Below are 14,011 nucleotides of genomic sequence, written 5' to 3' on the forward strand. Positions count from 1 at the left end.
AACCTCATATTTAAAACTTTTATTATATTAAAAACCAAAAGATACCTATTTTTTCCAGCGATGGCCACTTTACTACTTTGGGAAAGACTATTTCAAAGTTCTTGATTCTTCTCCGAAAGGTCTCATTTATTGAAGACGTCAAATGAAGTTTCTGATTTTGCCTTCCACTCAATTTGTACCCCACAATAATGTTCCTCCTAGGGTACAGATAATATTTGGGAAAAAAAAAACCCACAGTTCAGCTTGACAAAGAGCACTCCTGGGAAAAACCGATTAACATGTATAAATGAATTTCCTCCCAGTATAAATACTAGCCTGCACCCTCCTAGTGCCTCAGAGCCGTCCTGATGTATATATGCAGGTAGGGAGAAGCGAAGCGGCCCTTTGATACAGTAATATAATAAAAGTGACCTGGCAAGCAACGGGTCTTATTTTTCTACTCTCTTGTGGGGATGAGTTGCCAGTCTTTCACTTCGGCTGATACCTTTATACCTCTGAATTCTGATGCTTCTGCAACTCTGCCTCTGAGAATGCATCACAGTGCGGCTGAGTGTCTCCCTGTCTCCAACCATCCCACCAACGTGATGTCCACAGGTACTAACTTCCACGTCTGGGCCTACAGCTTCAGAATGGATGTGATGAATCTTGTTACTGAGTAATCTCTTTGTTCCATTACCCTCTCTTTAGCTTTAGTTGCTTTAGTTAAAAATTAAGATTATTGTAAAAGTACAGTTGCCTAAGAATTAAAAAAATAAGGGAATTATTTATCTATTTATTAGTTTAACTTTACAGCCTAGAAAAAACTGTTTTCTACAAAAGCAAATAGTGAGCTAGAGTATTTATCACTCTGAAAAAGTTTTAATAGAAATGTTTATGGATAAAAGACCAAAATTAAATATTCTAAACTAGTTTAATGTTAAGTAGGTACTGCTGCTTTGTATTAAAATACATTTCATTTTTGAATTATATTTGTATTCTTCATAAACAACCTTATAAAAATAAACTGAAAAATTCCTAACACCAACTGAAGTGAGCTTTAATGAATAAAATAATTAAATGCTTTATCAAACTGAGATTAAAATGCATACTTTTAGTCTTAGAAGACAAAACAAGAGAATATTTAGAGCTGAGAGAGTTTGACTTTCTCAAGACTGAGTTCTAAAAATAACTTTATAAATTTGTCTTTACTTAACATTCCTAAATGAAAATTAAACTGGAGATCAAACATGATATCTAGGCACAGGCAAGTATACGCACTTTGCTAATACATTTGTACTTAATGCAATAACAGTTGGTCTCAAAGTCAATTTACAGGTGGCCAGAGCCTTGGACTAACTACATTTCTTCCATGAAACAACAATCTGTATTCACCTTTCATTTGTTTAAAATGTAATAGCCTCACATGAAATAAAATTTTATATATGTAGAAATAAAAATTGGCTTTTTATTGTGATTTAAAACAATTAAACAAATTTTTATGATAATCAGGCAGTATACAAACATATATGAAGGTTTTTCATCTATCTTTGGCTGAATTTTAAATAATTAAGAGATTAGGTTATTTGGACTCTGGAAACATCACTTATGCTACTAACAATTTCCACAGTTTAACTTAAAAGATAACTTTGGAAGTTTACTGAATCATATTTGATAGAAAATATAACAAAAATAATTTAATCCGATAATAATCCTAAAAATGATTACATACATAATCTAAATAATTGAGGCACAACCATACTTTTAAAATTATGTATTTTAGAAATTTAGTATTAGAAAAATGATATTTTGTTTCTCTAATGGGCTATGGAAAAATATCTTATCAGTAAGAAAGTAAAATTTAACATTAAAAATCATGGTGTAGCAAAATGATCTAGCTTTAAGTTTTATTGATTTATTTAGAAAGACATAACAATGCATTTAATAAATTAGTCTACCTTTTATCTAACTTCCTAAAATAAAAAACAAATAACATGTGACTCACAAATAAAAAATAATCTGTAAAAGTCTCTTTAAATTATTTGTAAATGATTTATATTTTTCTATAAAATTATAGCTAATACATATCTAATTAAGTAAATAATTAAAAATAGTATTTTAATGAAAGCCCTTGGGTATTAAATGCGGTTAAGACTCATTTATTTTTTTATATGAATACTAAAATTTTCCTATGTATACATTGCATGCTAAAATTATGTCATATCTTTCTATATCAAAGTTATGCAGATGCTTACAATGAAATATTGGTCTATATTTAGACAAATGTATTTATTCTGTGAAAAGATCTCATGTAGTTAACCACTACATCATATGTTAATATTCTCAATTATTCCTAATTATATGTTATGTTATTTATAAAAATATTTTGTTATGTTTATTATAATGACCTCTTATAATATTAATATATTGTATTATAACTATCTTAGTATAGTATAGTATATATGATGTGAGAGGAAAAATTAGAAAGCAAATATATAAGGAAACTTTTTCCTGGTAGTTTTATTTTTGAAAGTCCTTGCTGTTAAAATGTTGATTTGTGTTTAAAGCTTGATATATTGTTATAGATCATATCTTATTTTAAATGCACACTAATTTTAGGAAGTATATTCTTATGCATGAGATTATGTATATATACAGCCTCCAAAATAAAGGAAGATATGTTACTGACTTTATTATTAACATTTATTATTGAAATTGTTCTATCAGTTGCATGCATACAGAAAACCCACAAGACATGGTTTCGATATCAACATAATTGCATAGGGTTTTCATAAAACTCTGAAAACAACAGAATTTTTATGAGTGTACTTAAACAGGAAGGTACTTATCCTGGCATTTTCTTCTTAGTAAAAGTAATTTGTAAAGAAAATAAGCAAATTTATCAGCTAAGACCATTCAAGAGTCACTTTCTGTATCACTCTTCCATAGACACCTTCCGCATAGTACTGTGCTACACTGTGAGGTTCAGACTACGCCTCTGCACTTGTGGTGAGATGTCTATACTGGATGGGATCACAAGAATTTTACACATCCTGAGGAGCTAGGGTCCAAGTTCTATTCCCCTCTCTTTATGAGATTCTTGTAGCACAACACAGACCACACAATAGTCTACTTTGATGATTTAGAAGCGCATCACTTGAGACAACCTTTGACTGATTTTATTTGCTCATTAAAAGACTCTGTGAGGAAAAAAGTATGTGCTGGCATATAATTTAAGAATCGCATAAATGTGTAATTTTGAAATGAGTTGAATGTGTCTTGAACCCTCATACATTTTCTTACCAGTCCCGTCTATTTTGTCTTTGATCCAAACTCCTAAATGCTTGCACGCGTATTTCTCGATGACAACTGTGGGGAATACAGCAACAGGACTTCACTATTCTGTGCCCTCCTGTCATTATGGAAACCAGCCATCCACCTATGGAGTGATGGCAGGTAAGAAAAAGTATCTTTCTATGTGGTGTGGAATTGGGGAAAGTAATGTTGGATTTCCTGGGAACAGTGACAAGACTGTAACAAGACATTTTCGGATCTTTTGGCTCAGAACTTAGTGGTACATCTGCCAGTTGCAAAAGTATCCCCAGACTCCAGAGGCCCTCAGAAACCCAAGGGTGTGCCTAATACCCCTATTATACATAATCCTGTCCTTGTATTGGCTTTGTATGATTTTGTTGTTGTTTTGTTCATTTTTTTTCCTTTAATTTATTGCTATTAAACTGCTGGCTGTCACTTGTTATTGCCTTCGTGGGACTCCTGGCAACAGTACTACACTGGCTAGTAGACCCATGTGGTTATTTAAATTTAAATGAAAGTTAATTAAAATAAGAACTTACAATTCAGTTTCTCTACTGAATCAGCTTCAATTCCAATGGCCCTTACTCTCATGTGGCTAGTGGCTATTCCATCATATACCATAGTTTATAGAGCATTGTTTTTGTCACAGTATATTCTTTGTATACTGGTTCCAGAAATATATATATATATATGTGTGTGTATATATATATATATATATATGTGTGTGTGTGTGTGTGTGTGTGTGTGTATATATATATACATATATATATACATATACATATATATATGTGATACATACTGAATGCTCATCCTGATGTTCAGAGACTTTACCAATGGCTATTTCAGGCCTTGGCAGTCCTTCTGGTTTGTTTCTGAAGCTTTACTGAGGTAGGTGAAGCAGCATAGACTTCAGGAGAAGTGAGGCATACCTACTTCAAGTATAGTGCCAGTATACTGGTGTCTGTGTAAAAGCATTTATCATCGCTTCCTAAAATGGGAATAGTTGCCCTATGAGTTACACTCATGCCCAAATTCACTACTTAATTCCAGGGCATGGCTAAAGAAAATGTATTAGTGGGCTAAAAAAAAAAAAAAAAAAAAAAAAAAAAAATGAACTACTGTTCACATATTTTTAGGTTGTTCTTAAGAAAATTTTTTAGTTGTCTGTATTTGTTATTTCAGCAGAAAAATAACTCTCATCAAGGAGAAACCAAGAAAAATAGGAGAAGGGTGGAGCAGAAAAATAGACAAACAGTAAAAATTTTGGATAAAAGAATCAAATATGAAGGAAATGTTTTGAAATTTACTCATGTTTGTACCGAGTAAACACTAACACAAAGAGAAACACTGTTATGCTTAGAAATTCAAAGTGAAATGGAACAAGTAATTTCTAACTCCTCAGTATAACATGATTTTTTAAAATAAAACATTGAAGAAATGAGCATTTCTTGCATCTTGTCAAGCATCGTTCTAAGTAAACCAGGATCTTAACTGTTATGGTAAAATGAAGGCTGGTATTCTTCCTTAAAATTATTTTATTAAACTTTTTACATACAATACATTTTCATGATATTCTTTCCCCTTTTTACACTCCCCACCACCTCCCTAACCACCAACTTCAAAGACTGGCGTTCTTAATAATTGTTTATAAACCTTGGCTTTTCCTGGTTTCAAAAAAATTATATTCTCTTTTCATGGTGCTTTCCTCACGTGTATGTCTGTGTATCATTTGCATACTTTGCTCCCAGAGGCCAGAAAAGGCTTTTAGATCTCCTATAGTCAGAGTTATAGACGACACTTGTAAGCCATCATGTGGGGTCTGGGAATCAAATACAGGTTTTCTGGAAGAACATCCAGTGCTCTTGATGCCTGATCCATGTCTCCAATCTAGTTTTATTTTTCAACAATTAAGGAATGTCTAAAGTTAATGCTTTTTTCCTTTGAAAATTCATCACTTATATATTGTCTAATTAATCAATATTCATAAAGAATTTCCTCATTGATGAACGGAATTTGCTGCAAATTGGTTAAAAAAAAAAAAACGCTCAAAGAGCTGTTGGAGGTGAGAGTGGAATGCTTGCTTTAGGTTTCACAGAAACTTAGGGAGATAAACAGAAAGTAATGTGTGTGGTCACATGCCGCTCTCTGCTGGAGGGAACCTCTGTCACCGTGATGGACAGGAATCCCCATGTGCCTCCAGTTTCCATATTTCCTTAAGGACACCCTTTGACTTGAGTTATCGTAAAAATCAAACCAACCAACCAACCAACCAACACACACACACACGCTTACACACACATTCACACAAGCACACATATGTACATATACATACATATACAACATGCACACTCATATATACACACATAGGCACATGTACACCATACACACACACACATACACACCCACACACACACACACCAGCCACAGACCAGTGGCTAATTGATGTCTGATCCTAATTCCTTTGGGTACCATCTCCCTTACACTGAATCAATGTGGCCCACAGTTATCTAGAGAGTTTATAGCTAGCCTCAGAGTCCTATAATGCAGCCTGCACTAGCAATAGGGCAACAGCCCAGGGTCCCATTAAGAGCCAGCTGAAGCTGACAGCACTCTGAACACCCTCTTCTACTCTTCTTCCTCTCTCTCTCTCTCTCTCTCTCTCTCTCTCGTGTGTGTGTGTGTGTGTGTGTGTGTGTGTGTGTATCAACATTTACCAGATCCAAAGTCTGGTCTACTAACATCATGAACGCAGTTGTCTACCAAGATTTAGAGGTATCATTGTAGCCTTCAAATTAAATTATATTTTGTCACTAAAATGAAATCCCACCATGATGCACAGAGACTATATTTGACTATTTTGGAGAGGGATGCCATTACAATATTATATGCCTTATACTTTGTTAGCATGCCTTCTTCTTGACATATATTCAGCATTAGCATGCACTCCATGGCAGATTAAATCTTAGACAATCTGAATTTTTTTCTGCTTTCCTTCCCCAGGAAGCTGCACAAATTGAGTCATAAAATACAACCATTCAAAAATGAGGAAGGGAAGGTATAAAAAGAACAATGGAAACCTAGTTATGCCGTTTGGATTTTCTGAAATGTCAGCCACTCCCTCAAGATCCATAGAAGCATCTTATAGGCAGGTTTGGTGTCATATACTGTATGAAGAGTAAAATAAACTAAAACAACTTTTTCAAAGGGCATGGAATTGTTTTTTATATGGCTATTTTATTGCCTGAACTCTGATCCTTTCATTTCATTATTTTGTTAAACCAACACACAGGAAGGGAAGAGCTGTAGTGATTTTTGTCAGGTATGTAAGGAGGACTGGATTCCCTGTAGCTCCGTCCAGGCACGTACAAGCTAAAGAGAAGGACTGGCTGCCCTATTAACTAATGAGACTACTGTACCAGGTTCCGGTTGCAGCAAATTTGCATCAACCCAACTCTACATTCTTCTTTTACTCTCCTTAGATAAACGTGTGGGCATTTACTTCCTCCTCTCTACAGAGTATTTGGATGCAATGCCATCCATCTACAGTACATCACAGGAGGGGATTACAAACGCTCTTCACAACCTCTGCTAGAAAATAACAAAACCAAGCAAAACCAGCAAAAAATCCGCGGCATTCATATTCCAGGATCTCTGGGGTTGTTCCGTTCTCAGCTTCTAAAGCTGAGTGGAGTTTAGGAAGCAAGTGTGGGGGCTGTTTCTCCCCGTGGGAAAGAGGCACACCAGCCTCATGGCAAAGAACGAGGACCCAGCACAGCCATGTGATGTAGGTGCTAAGCCTGCCTGAAATGGAGGGCACGCCCTTGTTTTAAAAGTACGTTTTAAGAGGAGAGGAAAAGGAAACAGTTTCTGTTTGGGAATAAAACGAGATAATAGAAATCTCTTCATTCGTTCTTTTTTTTGTTTTTCCGTTTATGTTCTCATATTTTCCCTTTCCCCCTCCCCTCTCCTTCCTCTCTTCTCTGTCATCTTTCCTATTTTCTTTCTGTAACATGAAATGGTCAGGCATGCCCTGTAGAGGACATGGAGTACCTCGGGACAGTGGTGGGCATGAGGTGCTGCATGAGGAATGGCACATGGATGGTTAATATTCAGACATTACAGGACCGTTTCTTACTAAAGGATATTCTGAAATTTATGGAACTGGACAGTTTCAGTTTCATAAAAGCAGCATACTTTTTTTTTTTTTTTTTTTTAGCAGCAAAAATATTTTTTTCTCTTCCGGGTTGAGGATGTGGCTCAGTGGTTAACAGCAGTTACTGTTATTGCGAATGACCCTAGAATGGTTCCGAGCACCCACACGGTGGTTCACACAATCTCTGACTCCTCTTCCAGGGTATCCAATACCCTCTGCTGGCCTCCACAGGCAGGTATACACGCGGTACAGACGCATACATGCGAGTAAACATTCATACACAAAAAGATGAAATTAGTCTAAAAAGAAAAATAATTTATCTTAAGCCTTTATCACATCTGTGAAGTAGCTGAATTTATTTCATGCTATGTCATTTAACCTCTTAGAACTTATATGTTTAATTTTTATTAGAAAAAACATTTATTATATTGTTTAGAGCTGAACCTTATTATTACATATTCTTATATAAATACTATAAGCTAATAATTTGCTGACTTAAATTACTATTGCTTATTAAATGTGTGTGTATTATTAGCTTTACATACTATATTATTACTGATTTCTTTAACTCATTAATGAGGTTGGGGATTATTGGTGTATTTTTAATACAATAATTGTATATAATCTATGAAACTTGTTTTTAAGTGTTTATTTATGTTCATGAGACTGATCAATTATTCATATTTTGGTTATACATGACATTCAATACAAGCAGAAGTGTGATCTTCAGTAATAAAAATAGTAATTTGTCAATGAATAAAAAGTGAAACAAAATATGCCGAATTTTCTCTGCTGTGCCATCTTGACAGTTAGGACCCTGAACTGAGGCAGATTCTACTTTGCAAATGAGCACTGAATCTGTAAGTTCTTCAGACTATTCCTGGTCACTAGTACATACTGCAGTGAGGGCAAGCCAACACAGCAAACCTTTATGGGTAATTCCCTTTCATGTCTGGAATTGCGCCCCCTCCCTTTGTATTTTATGATAGCTTTCTTTAAATAATTGTGAAAAAACGAAATTGATTCCATTATTTTGTCTACTTTTCAACAGTACTTGTTACAATAATTTAATAGAATTTCTAAACTTACCTTTTGGTTCTCTGCCTCATTAAATCCACTTAACTACAATCGCATATTTTAATCTCACAAGTTTTATGTCTTTATCATATTTTAAAACATGCTTATTTTCTAATTGATGTTAAGCATTTACTATCAAATCAATAGCCTTTATAGTACTGTAAAATTAACTTTCTAGTTATAAGAATTCTTAGGATAGCATATACTCCAAAAACTTCTTGCCTTATTTAACACAAGTGACACTACAGGTCACTTGTTAAATTAAGAAGACAGAGATCCACGTGTGCATCCTGGTTAGAGTTGAATACATATCTTTTTTACAAGAAAAATGGAATCTTACAGTCAGCTATTTTAAAGTTTTTCTTCCCTTGACATTAACTTTGGTTTTGTTCTTCTGGAGAAGGTGGAAGGTAGACACCAACTTTGGCTCCTACTTTAGGAGACTGAACATCAGGTGGCTTGTGTTAGTGAAGACTGAATGGGTTTGGCATTCATTACCAGTAACACAAGCAAGCGGGGGGGCTGAGGTAGCAGAATTATCTAGCTTGTGGTCAACCTGGCCTGTAAAACAAAGTTCTGCCTCAAAATGCAAACTGAGAGGTATTCTGGAGACCAGTGGGCCATAACAGAGTGTTGCTTCTATAGAGATAGACATAATTACCAACAGCGCCTCTTCCCTCTCTCTTTATCCACAGGCAGCTTAACCCCTTGTCTTTACAAGTTTCCAGACCACACCCTGAGCCATGGCTTTCCTCCCCTGCACCAGCCTCTCCTGGCAGAGGACCCTGCGGCCTCTGAATTTAAGCAGGAGCTCAGGCGGAAAAGTAAATTGGTCGAAGAGCCAATAGACATGGATTCCCCAGAAATTCGAGAACTCGAGCAATTTGCCAACGAATTTAAAGTGAGAAGAATTAAGTTAGGTATGCTTTTGTTAACTGTGATGGGTCAGACAACTTCATCTGCAAAGGTTACTCTAGTTACTGTGAAATATTTTATACTTTGGTTGAAAGCCCAAGACACGTCACATTCTTAGTTGCTCCTGTGAATTTCACTAGTCAAATTTGGAAATCTAAAACAAACACAAAAATTCTTTAATTCCTTGTAAAATCTTAACAGAATAAAAACATCGATTTTAAGTTAATATTTCTTCTAAGATTTAGCCTATCTCAAGTTTAGCTTTAAAGTACTCCCTTTATTTAATATTCTATCTGAATATTTGAATAGATATTGCATTCATGATTTGAAGTGATGAAATTGCATAAACAGCATTCTACCATGCGCGTGTCATTTTTCTTCATCAGTATTAGCTTCTTATGTATTTTTCTAGAGATATCTTACATATCTAAAAGCAAGAACATATTTTCTTTTATACATACATATTTTGGAGAACTTAGAGTTTTTCAAGAGTTCACTGGGGGTATATTTATTTACTACCACCTTATAAATAGAAACACGCTGATTACTTAACTAGGTCTCTTTCATGGTTTTAATATCTTAGTAATGAAAATGACGTCACAGTTATTAATTCTATAATTATATTTTTGCATCTATATAAACATACGAGGAGAAAAAGTTGGTGCAAAACTGTGGATCAAACACTGATGTATTTTGATAGATGTTGTCAAACTATGCTGGATTTTACCACCACAAATATCTCTTCTGTCTCCAGCACAGGGCAAATGAACAGAGTAGGAAGTAAGTAAACAGTGACTGAAAGATCAACGTGCAGCTACTCACTGGGACTCTTTGAATCAGAAAAGATGAACTTGCACTGCAGTGCAGTTCCATTCAAAATGCTAACTTTCATTTTCAATTATTGTTATTTGTTCATGTTTTGTAATTATTTGTATTTCCCTTTTCTGAACTGTCTGTTCCAAACCGCTGCTCATTTTCTACTGAAAAGTACTTTCTAAAATAGAAAACCCATAACAACTAATTGTAGTTCAAATTCATGAAAAAATGCATTTTAATGGGTTGAAATGATAGACCTCTGAACTTCTGAATCAGCCACATAGGTAATTTATACCGACATTTATTGATGTACATTCTATGCTATTATATTATACACATAGGTATATAGCCGTAGGCCCTGAAATAATATGTACTGACTACATGCAATAAACAGCAGGAGACATCATTATCATACTTATTTTCAGTTCTGTTTCTATTGCTATGCATGTTTAAAATTATATGTTGATAGCTTATTTTACCTTAGATTCCAGAAATGTTTGTGCCAATTCATTCGGAAGTTTTTGTTGTTGTTGTTGTTGGGAAATAGATGTTACCAAGTAATATAGTAACTGTGTGTGGAGGTATGCTTAAAATGTGGGACCAACGCTAGCCCTCTTGAATGAAATGTTTTTCGGTAAAGTAAGCCTCAATCTTAGTTTTATTTGGTAGTAACAATATATTGTTGACGTTTTTTAGTCACATAAGAATATGCTTCATCAATCACTGGGCATTTTGGATACTATATCTGATGGATCAAATGTTTTGAGGATGTATCATATTCGATAATCATAAGAAGACCAAGAATTTCTAAGTTCATTATCTAGTGTTATGATATGTTCATGGTATCTCTGTTCAATGCTAGTATTATGTTTACATGTGAGCCCAAGTGATTTATTCACTTGAAGGCACATTTTTATGTACTTTACAACTCTATCCTAAACCTACATAATACTAAATTGTCAAATGATGGCAGAATTTTTAATGAGTAAGTCATGGAGAGCCAGTGTGTGTGCTGATGGCCCCACACTGATCTTCCTGGTGAAGTTGGAGGTAAAACCGTCTCACCTTTTCACAGGATACACCCAGACAAATGTGGGCGAAGCTCTGGCCGCGGTGCACGGCTCAGAATTCAGTCAAACAACCATCTGTCGCTTTGAAAACTTGCAGCTCAGTTTCAAAAATGCATGTAAACTGAAAGCCATTTTATCCAAGTGGCTGGAGGAAGCTGAGCAGGTTGGAGGTACCGAAGCAAATCTCTGCAGCAATGACTAGGATTGGCAGAATGCATGCTGAGGCGGGAGGTTGGGGGGGCCCTTTACTCTCTTTAAAATGAAAAGTAAATGTCTTGGTGGATAAGGGGGGCACCTGATGCAATGCAATTGCAGAAATATATCTGCTGAGGAAAGCACAGCTGTATGGGGATGCTTTCTAGATAACAAAGCATTGTCATGAAATGCTGAATATTCTCTACACACACACACACACACACAATACACTCACTTGCACACAGAGAGGGGGGAGAAGGGAAAGAGAACAAGAGCGAGAGTGAGGGAGAGAGAGACATATCAGGTATCCAGAGCACACATTACTCTAGCAGAGGACTAGAATCTAGTTCCCAGCACCCACATCCTGCCTCTCATACCAACCAGGAGGAATCTGATGCCATCTGTCCTCCATGGGTACCTGCAGTCATATGCCCATACCTATACACAACACACACACACACACACACACACACACACACACACACACACACACTTAAAAATATAGAAGCACAAAATTTGGAAGCATTTTCAATGAGTGGTCTAAGAGGAGATGAAGATAGGTTTTGGAGAAAAGTCATCTTTATGAGATTTATTCATTTTTATTTAATGCTTATGCAATATAAAATGACCTAGTTTGCAAACGTTTAAGACAGAAAGTCATAGTAATTATAGTTTGCATTATTTTATATGGAAAAGTTGAAACCAAGAAATATTAGCTTAAATTTACTATCTATTTATTATTATCTCCTTTCCATATTACAGCTTTGTACAATGAAAAAGTGGGAGCAAATGAAAGGAAAAGGAAGCGGAGAACAACTATCAGGTATTCTTTTGAGATAATAAATTTACTAGAGAAAAAAAAATAGTGTTCACACGGAATCAACAGTTAAGTATCGTATCAGAGCAACATAGCATACGAGGTGAATATAAATAATTGAAGGAAAATGTTTTAAAAACAAATTCATGAGAAATGGGGATGGCATTTTTAAACATTTGGTGGACAAACCTGTATTGCCTGATTCACTATTTAGACAGACATTTTGGTTACCAGTGGAATAGTTCGCTGCTGTCGTTGCCCTACTCAGGCAGTGCGTTAACTAAGAAAACAATGGTGTCATCAGGATGTCATTGTCAAGGTCTAATACGACCCCGATCTTTTCAACCAGGAAGCATAATTTAGTGATATTTTGGTTCTGTGCAGTACCAATATGAAATAGTAAAAGGTTTTTATCTCGGGTAGTTGTCAATTACACATTTTCTGCATTATACAATTACACATTTTCTGCATTATAAATAATGGGGATGCCTTGGGTCCTTGATGAGCAGGAGGGAAGCGTTGTACTTAGGCCCACAATTCCTATTCTTTGGCAAGAACTTGGTGCCCCCTTGTGGCATAAAGTGAAATATACAGAAAGGACCTGGGTTCCCTAATTTTTGCTTAAGATTTTGGTAAGGTTATCTAGAATAAGATATGACTCTGTGTAAAAAAAAAAAAAAAGAAGAAGAAGAAGAAGAAGTCGGAGATCCGTCTTTCACGAGTGCTTTTAGAATCTGTAAGTTACTTCTTCGTGGTAATACTTAGAATGTTAGACTTCATTTTATTCTTCCAAGAACTTCACTGAAACATGATCTTATCCCAACCCTCCCCCGTACACCCTATCCCGCTTCCCCCAGTATCGCAGCTAAGGATGCTTTGGAGAGACGCTTTGGAGAGCAGAGCAAGCCTTCCTCTCAGGAGATCATGGGGATGGCTGAAGAACTGAATCTGGAGAAAGAAGTAGTAAGAGTGTGGTTTTGCAACCGAAGGCAGCGAGAAAAACGGGTGAAAACGAGTCTCAATCAAAGTCTATTCTCGATTTCGAAGGAGCATCTTGAGTGCAGATAAGATCGTGCGTGGTAGGCATTTGTGCGGCAGTTTTCCATCCTTTTCTGTTTTCGAGCTAAATCAGAAGTTACTTACTTGGTTAGCTTCAAAAACTAGATTAAATCAATAACTTCTGCAGTTATTTCTGTTTCACATTTTTAAAAACGAGCCAACGGTTTAAAGTGAAACACTGTATTTAATTGTTCTCAGAATTCAGCATTCACTTTAATTCTAAAACACTAACAACCAATCAGGAAGACCTCCAGGTTCCTGCCGGTAACACACACAAAGACAGGGGGAGTGGGGAGAAGCCAGGGCACAAGTGGAGAATTTAGTTTAAGAGTTTCTCTTCTAAGTCAACTTATTGTTTTAAATTTTTTTAACCAATAAGAAAAAAATCTTTATAGAATATTAACCAGGGAAGGTCCAGGTTGAGATTGTATTAACTTGGCTGAGAGATGGCTCAGTGGTTAGGGGCATTCATTGCTCCTCCAAGAACTTGGGTTCCAGACCCAGCACCTGCACGGCTCGCAATTGTCTGTCACACCATTTCCAGGGGAAACCAATGACTCTTCTAGCCTCCATGGGCATCAGGCATGCATGGGGCACACAGGCATACATGTAGGCAAA

General features: G+C 35.7%; 1 protein-coding gene across 2 annotated transcripts; it reads left to right on the top strand.

The window, feature by feature from the left end:
* Window positions 1–419: 419 nt before the first annotated feature.
* Window positions 420–13,402, top strand: Pou1f1 (POU class 1 homeobox 1). Of its 2 annotated transcripts, none has more exons than XM_051150469.1 (6): window positions 420–594; window positions 3,283–3,432; window positions 9,217–9,441; window positions 11,328–11,492; window positions 12,280–12,340; window positions 13,192–13,402. In XM_051150469.1, exons 1-6 carry the CDS (start codon window positions 453–455, stop codon window positions 13,400–13,402), a joined length of 954 nt encoding a protein of 317 aa, XP_051006426.1. In that variant the 5' UTR covers window positions 420–452. The 2 variants fall into 2 exon arrangements, with proteins under 2 accessions (XP_051006426.1, XP_051006425.1); XM_051150468.1 differs by having other exon boundaries at window positions 453–594; window positions 3,361–3,432.
* The last annotated feature ends 609 nt before the right edge of the window (window positions 13,403–14,011 follow it).

Source organism: Acomys russatus, chromosome 8 (genome assembly GCF_903995435.1).
Source record: "Acomys russatus chromosome 8, mAcoRus1.1, whole genome shotgun sequence".
In the NCBI taxonomy this organism is placed as follows: Eukaryota; Metazoa; Chordata; class Mammalia; order Rodentia; family Muridae; genus Acomys; species Acomys russatus.

Bases quoted from the DNA above. Each gene is read 5' to 3' on its own strand.
- Pou1f1 (XM_051150469.1), top strand. From the start codon at position 453: ATGAGTTGCCAGTCTTTCACTTCGGCTGATACCTTTATACCTCTGAAT. The intron at 595-3,282 runs GTACTAACTTCC...TTTTCTTACCAG, and splicing joins CACCAACGTGATGTCCACAG to TCCCGTCTATTTTGTCTTTG. The intron at 11,493-12,279 runs GTACCGAAGCAA...TCCATATTACAG, and splicing joins GGAAGCTGAGCAGGTTGGAG to CTTTGTACAATGAAAAAGTG.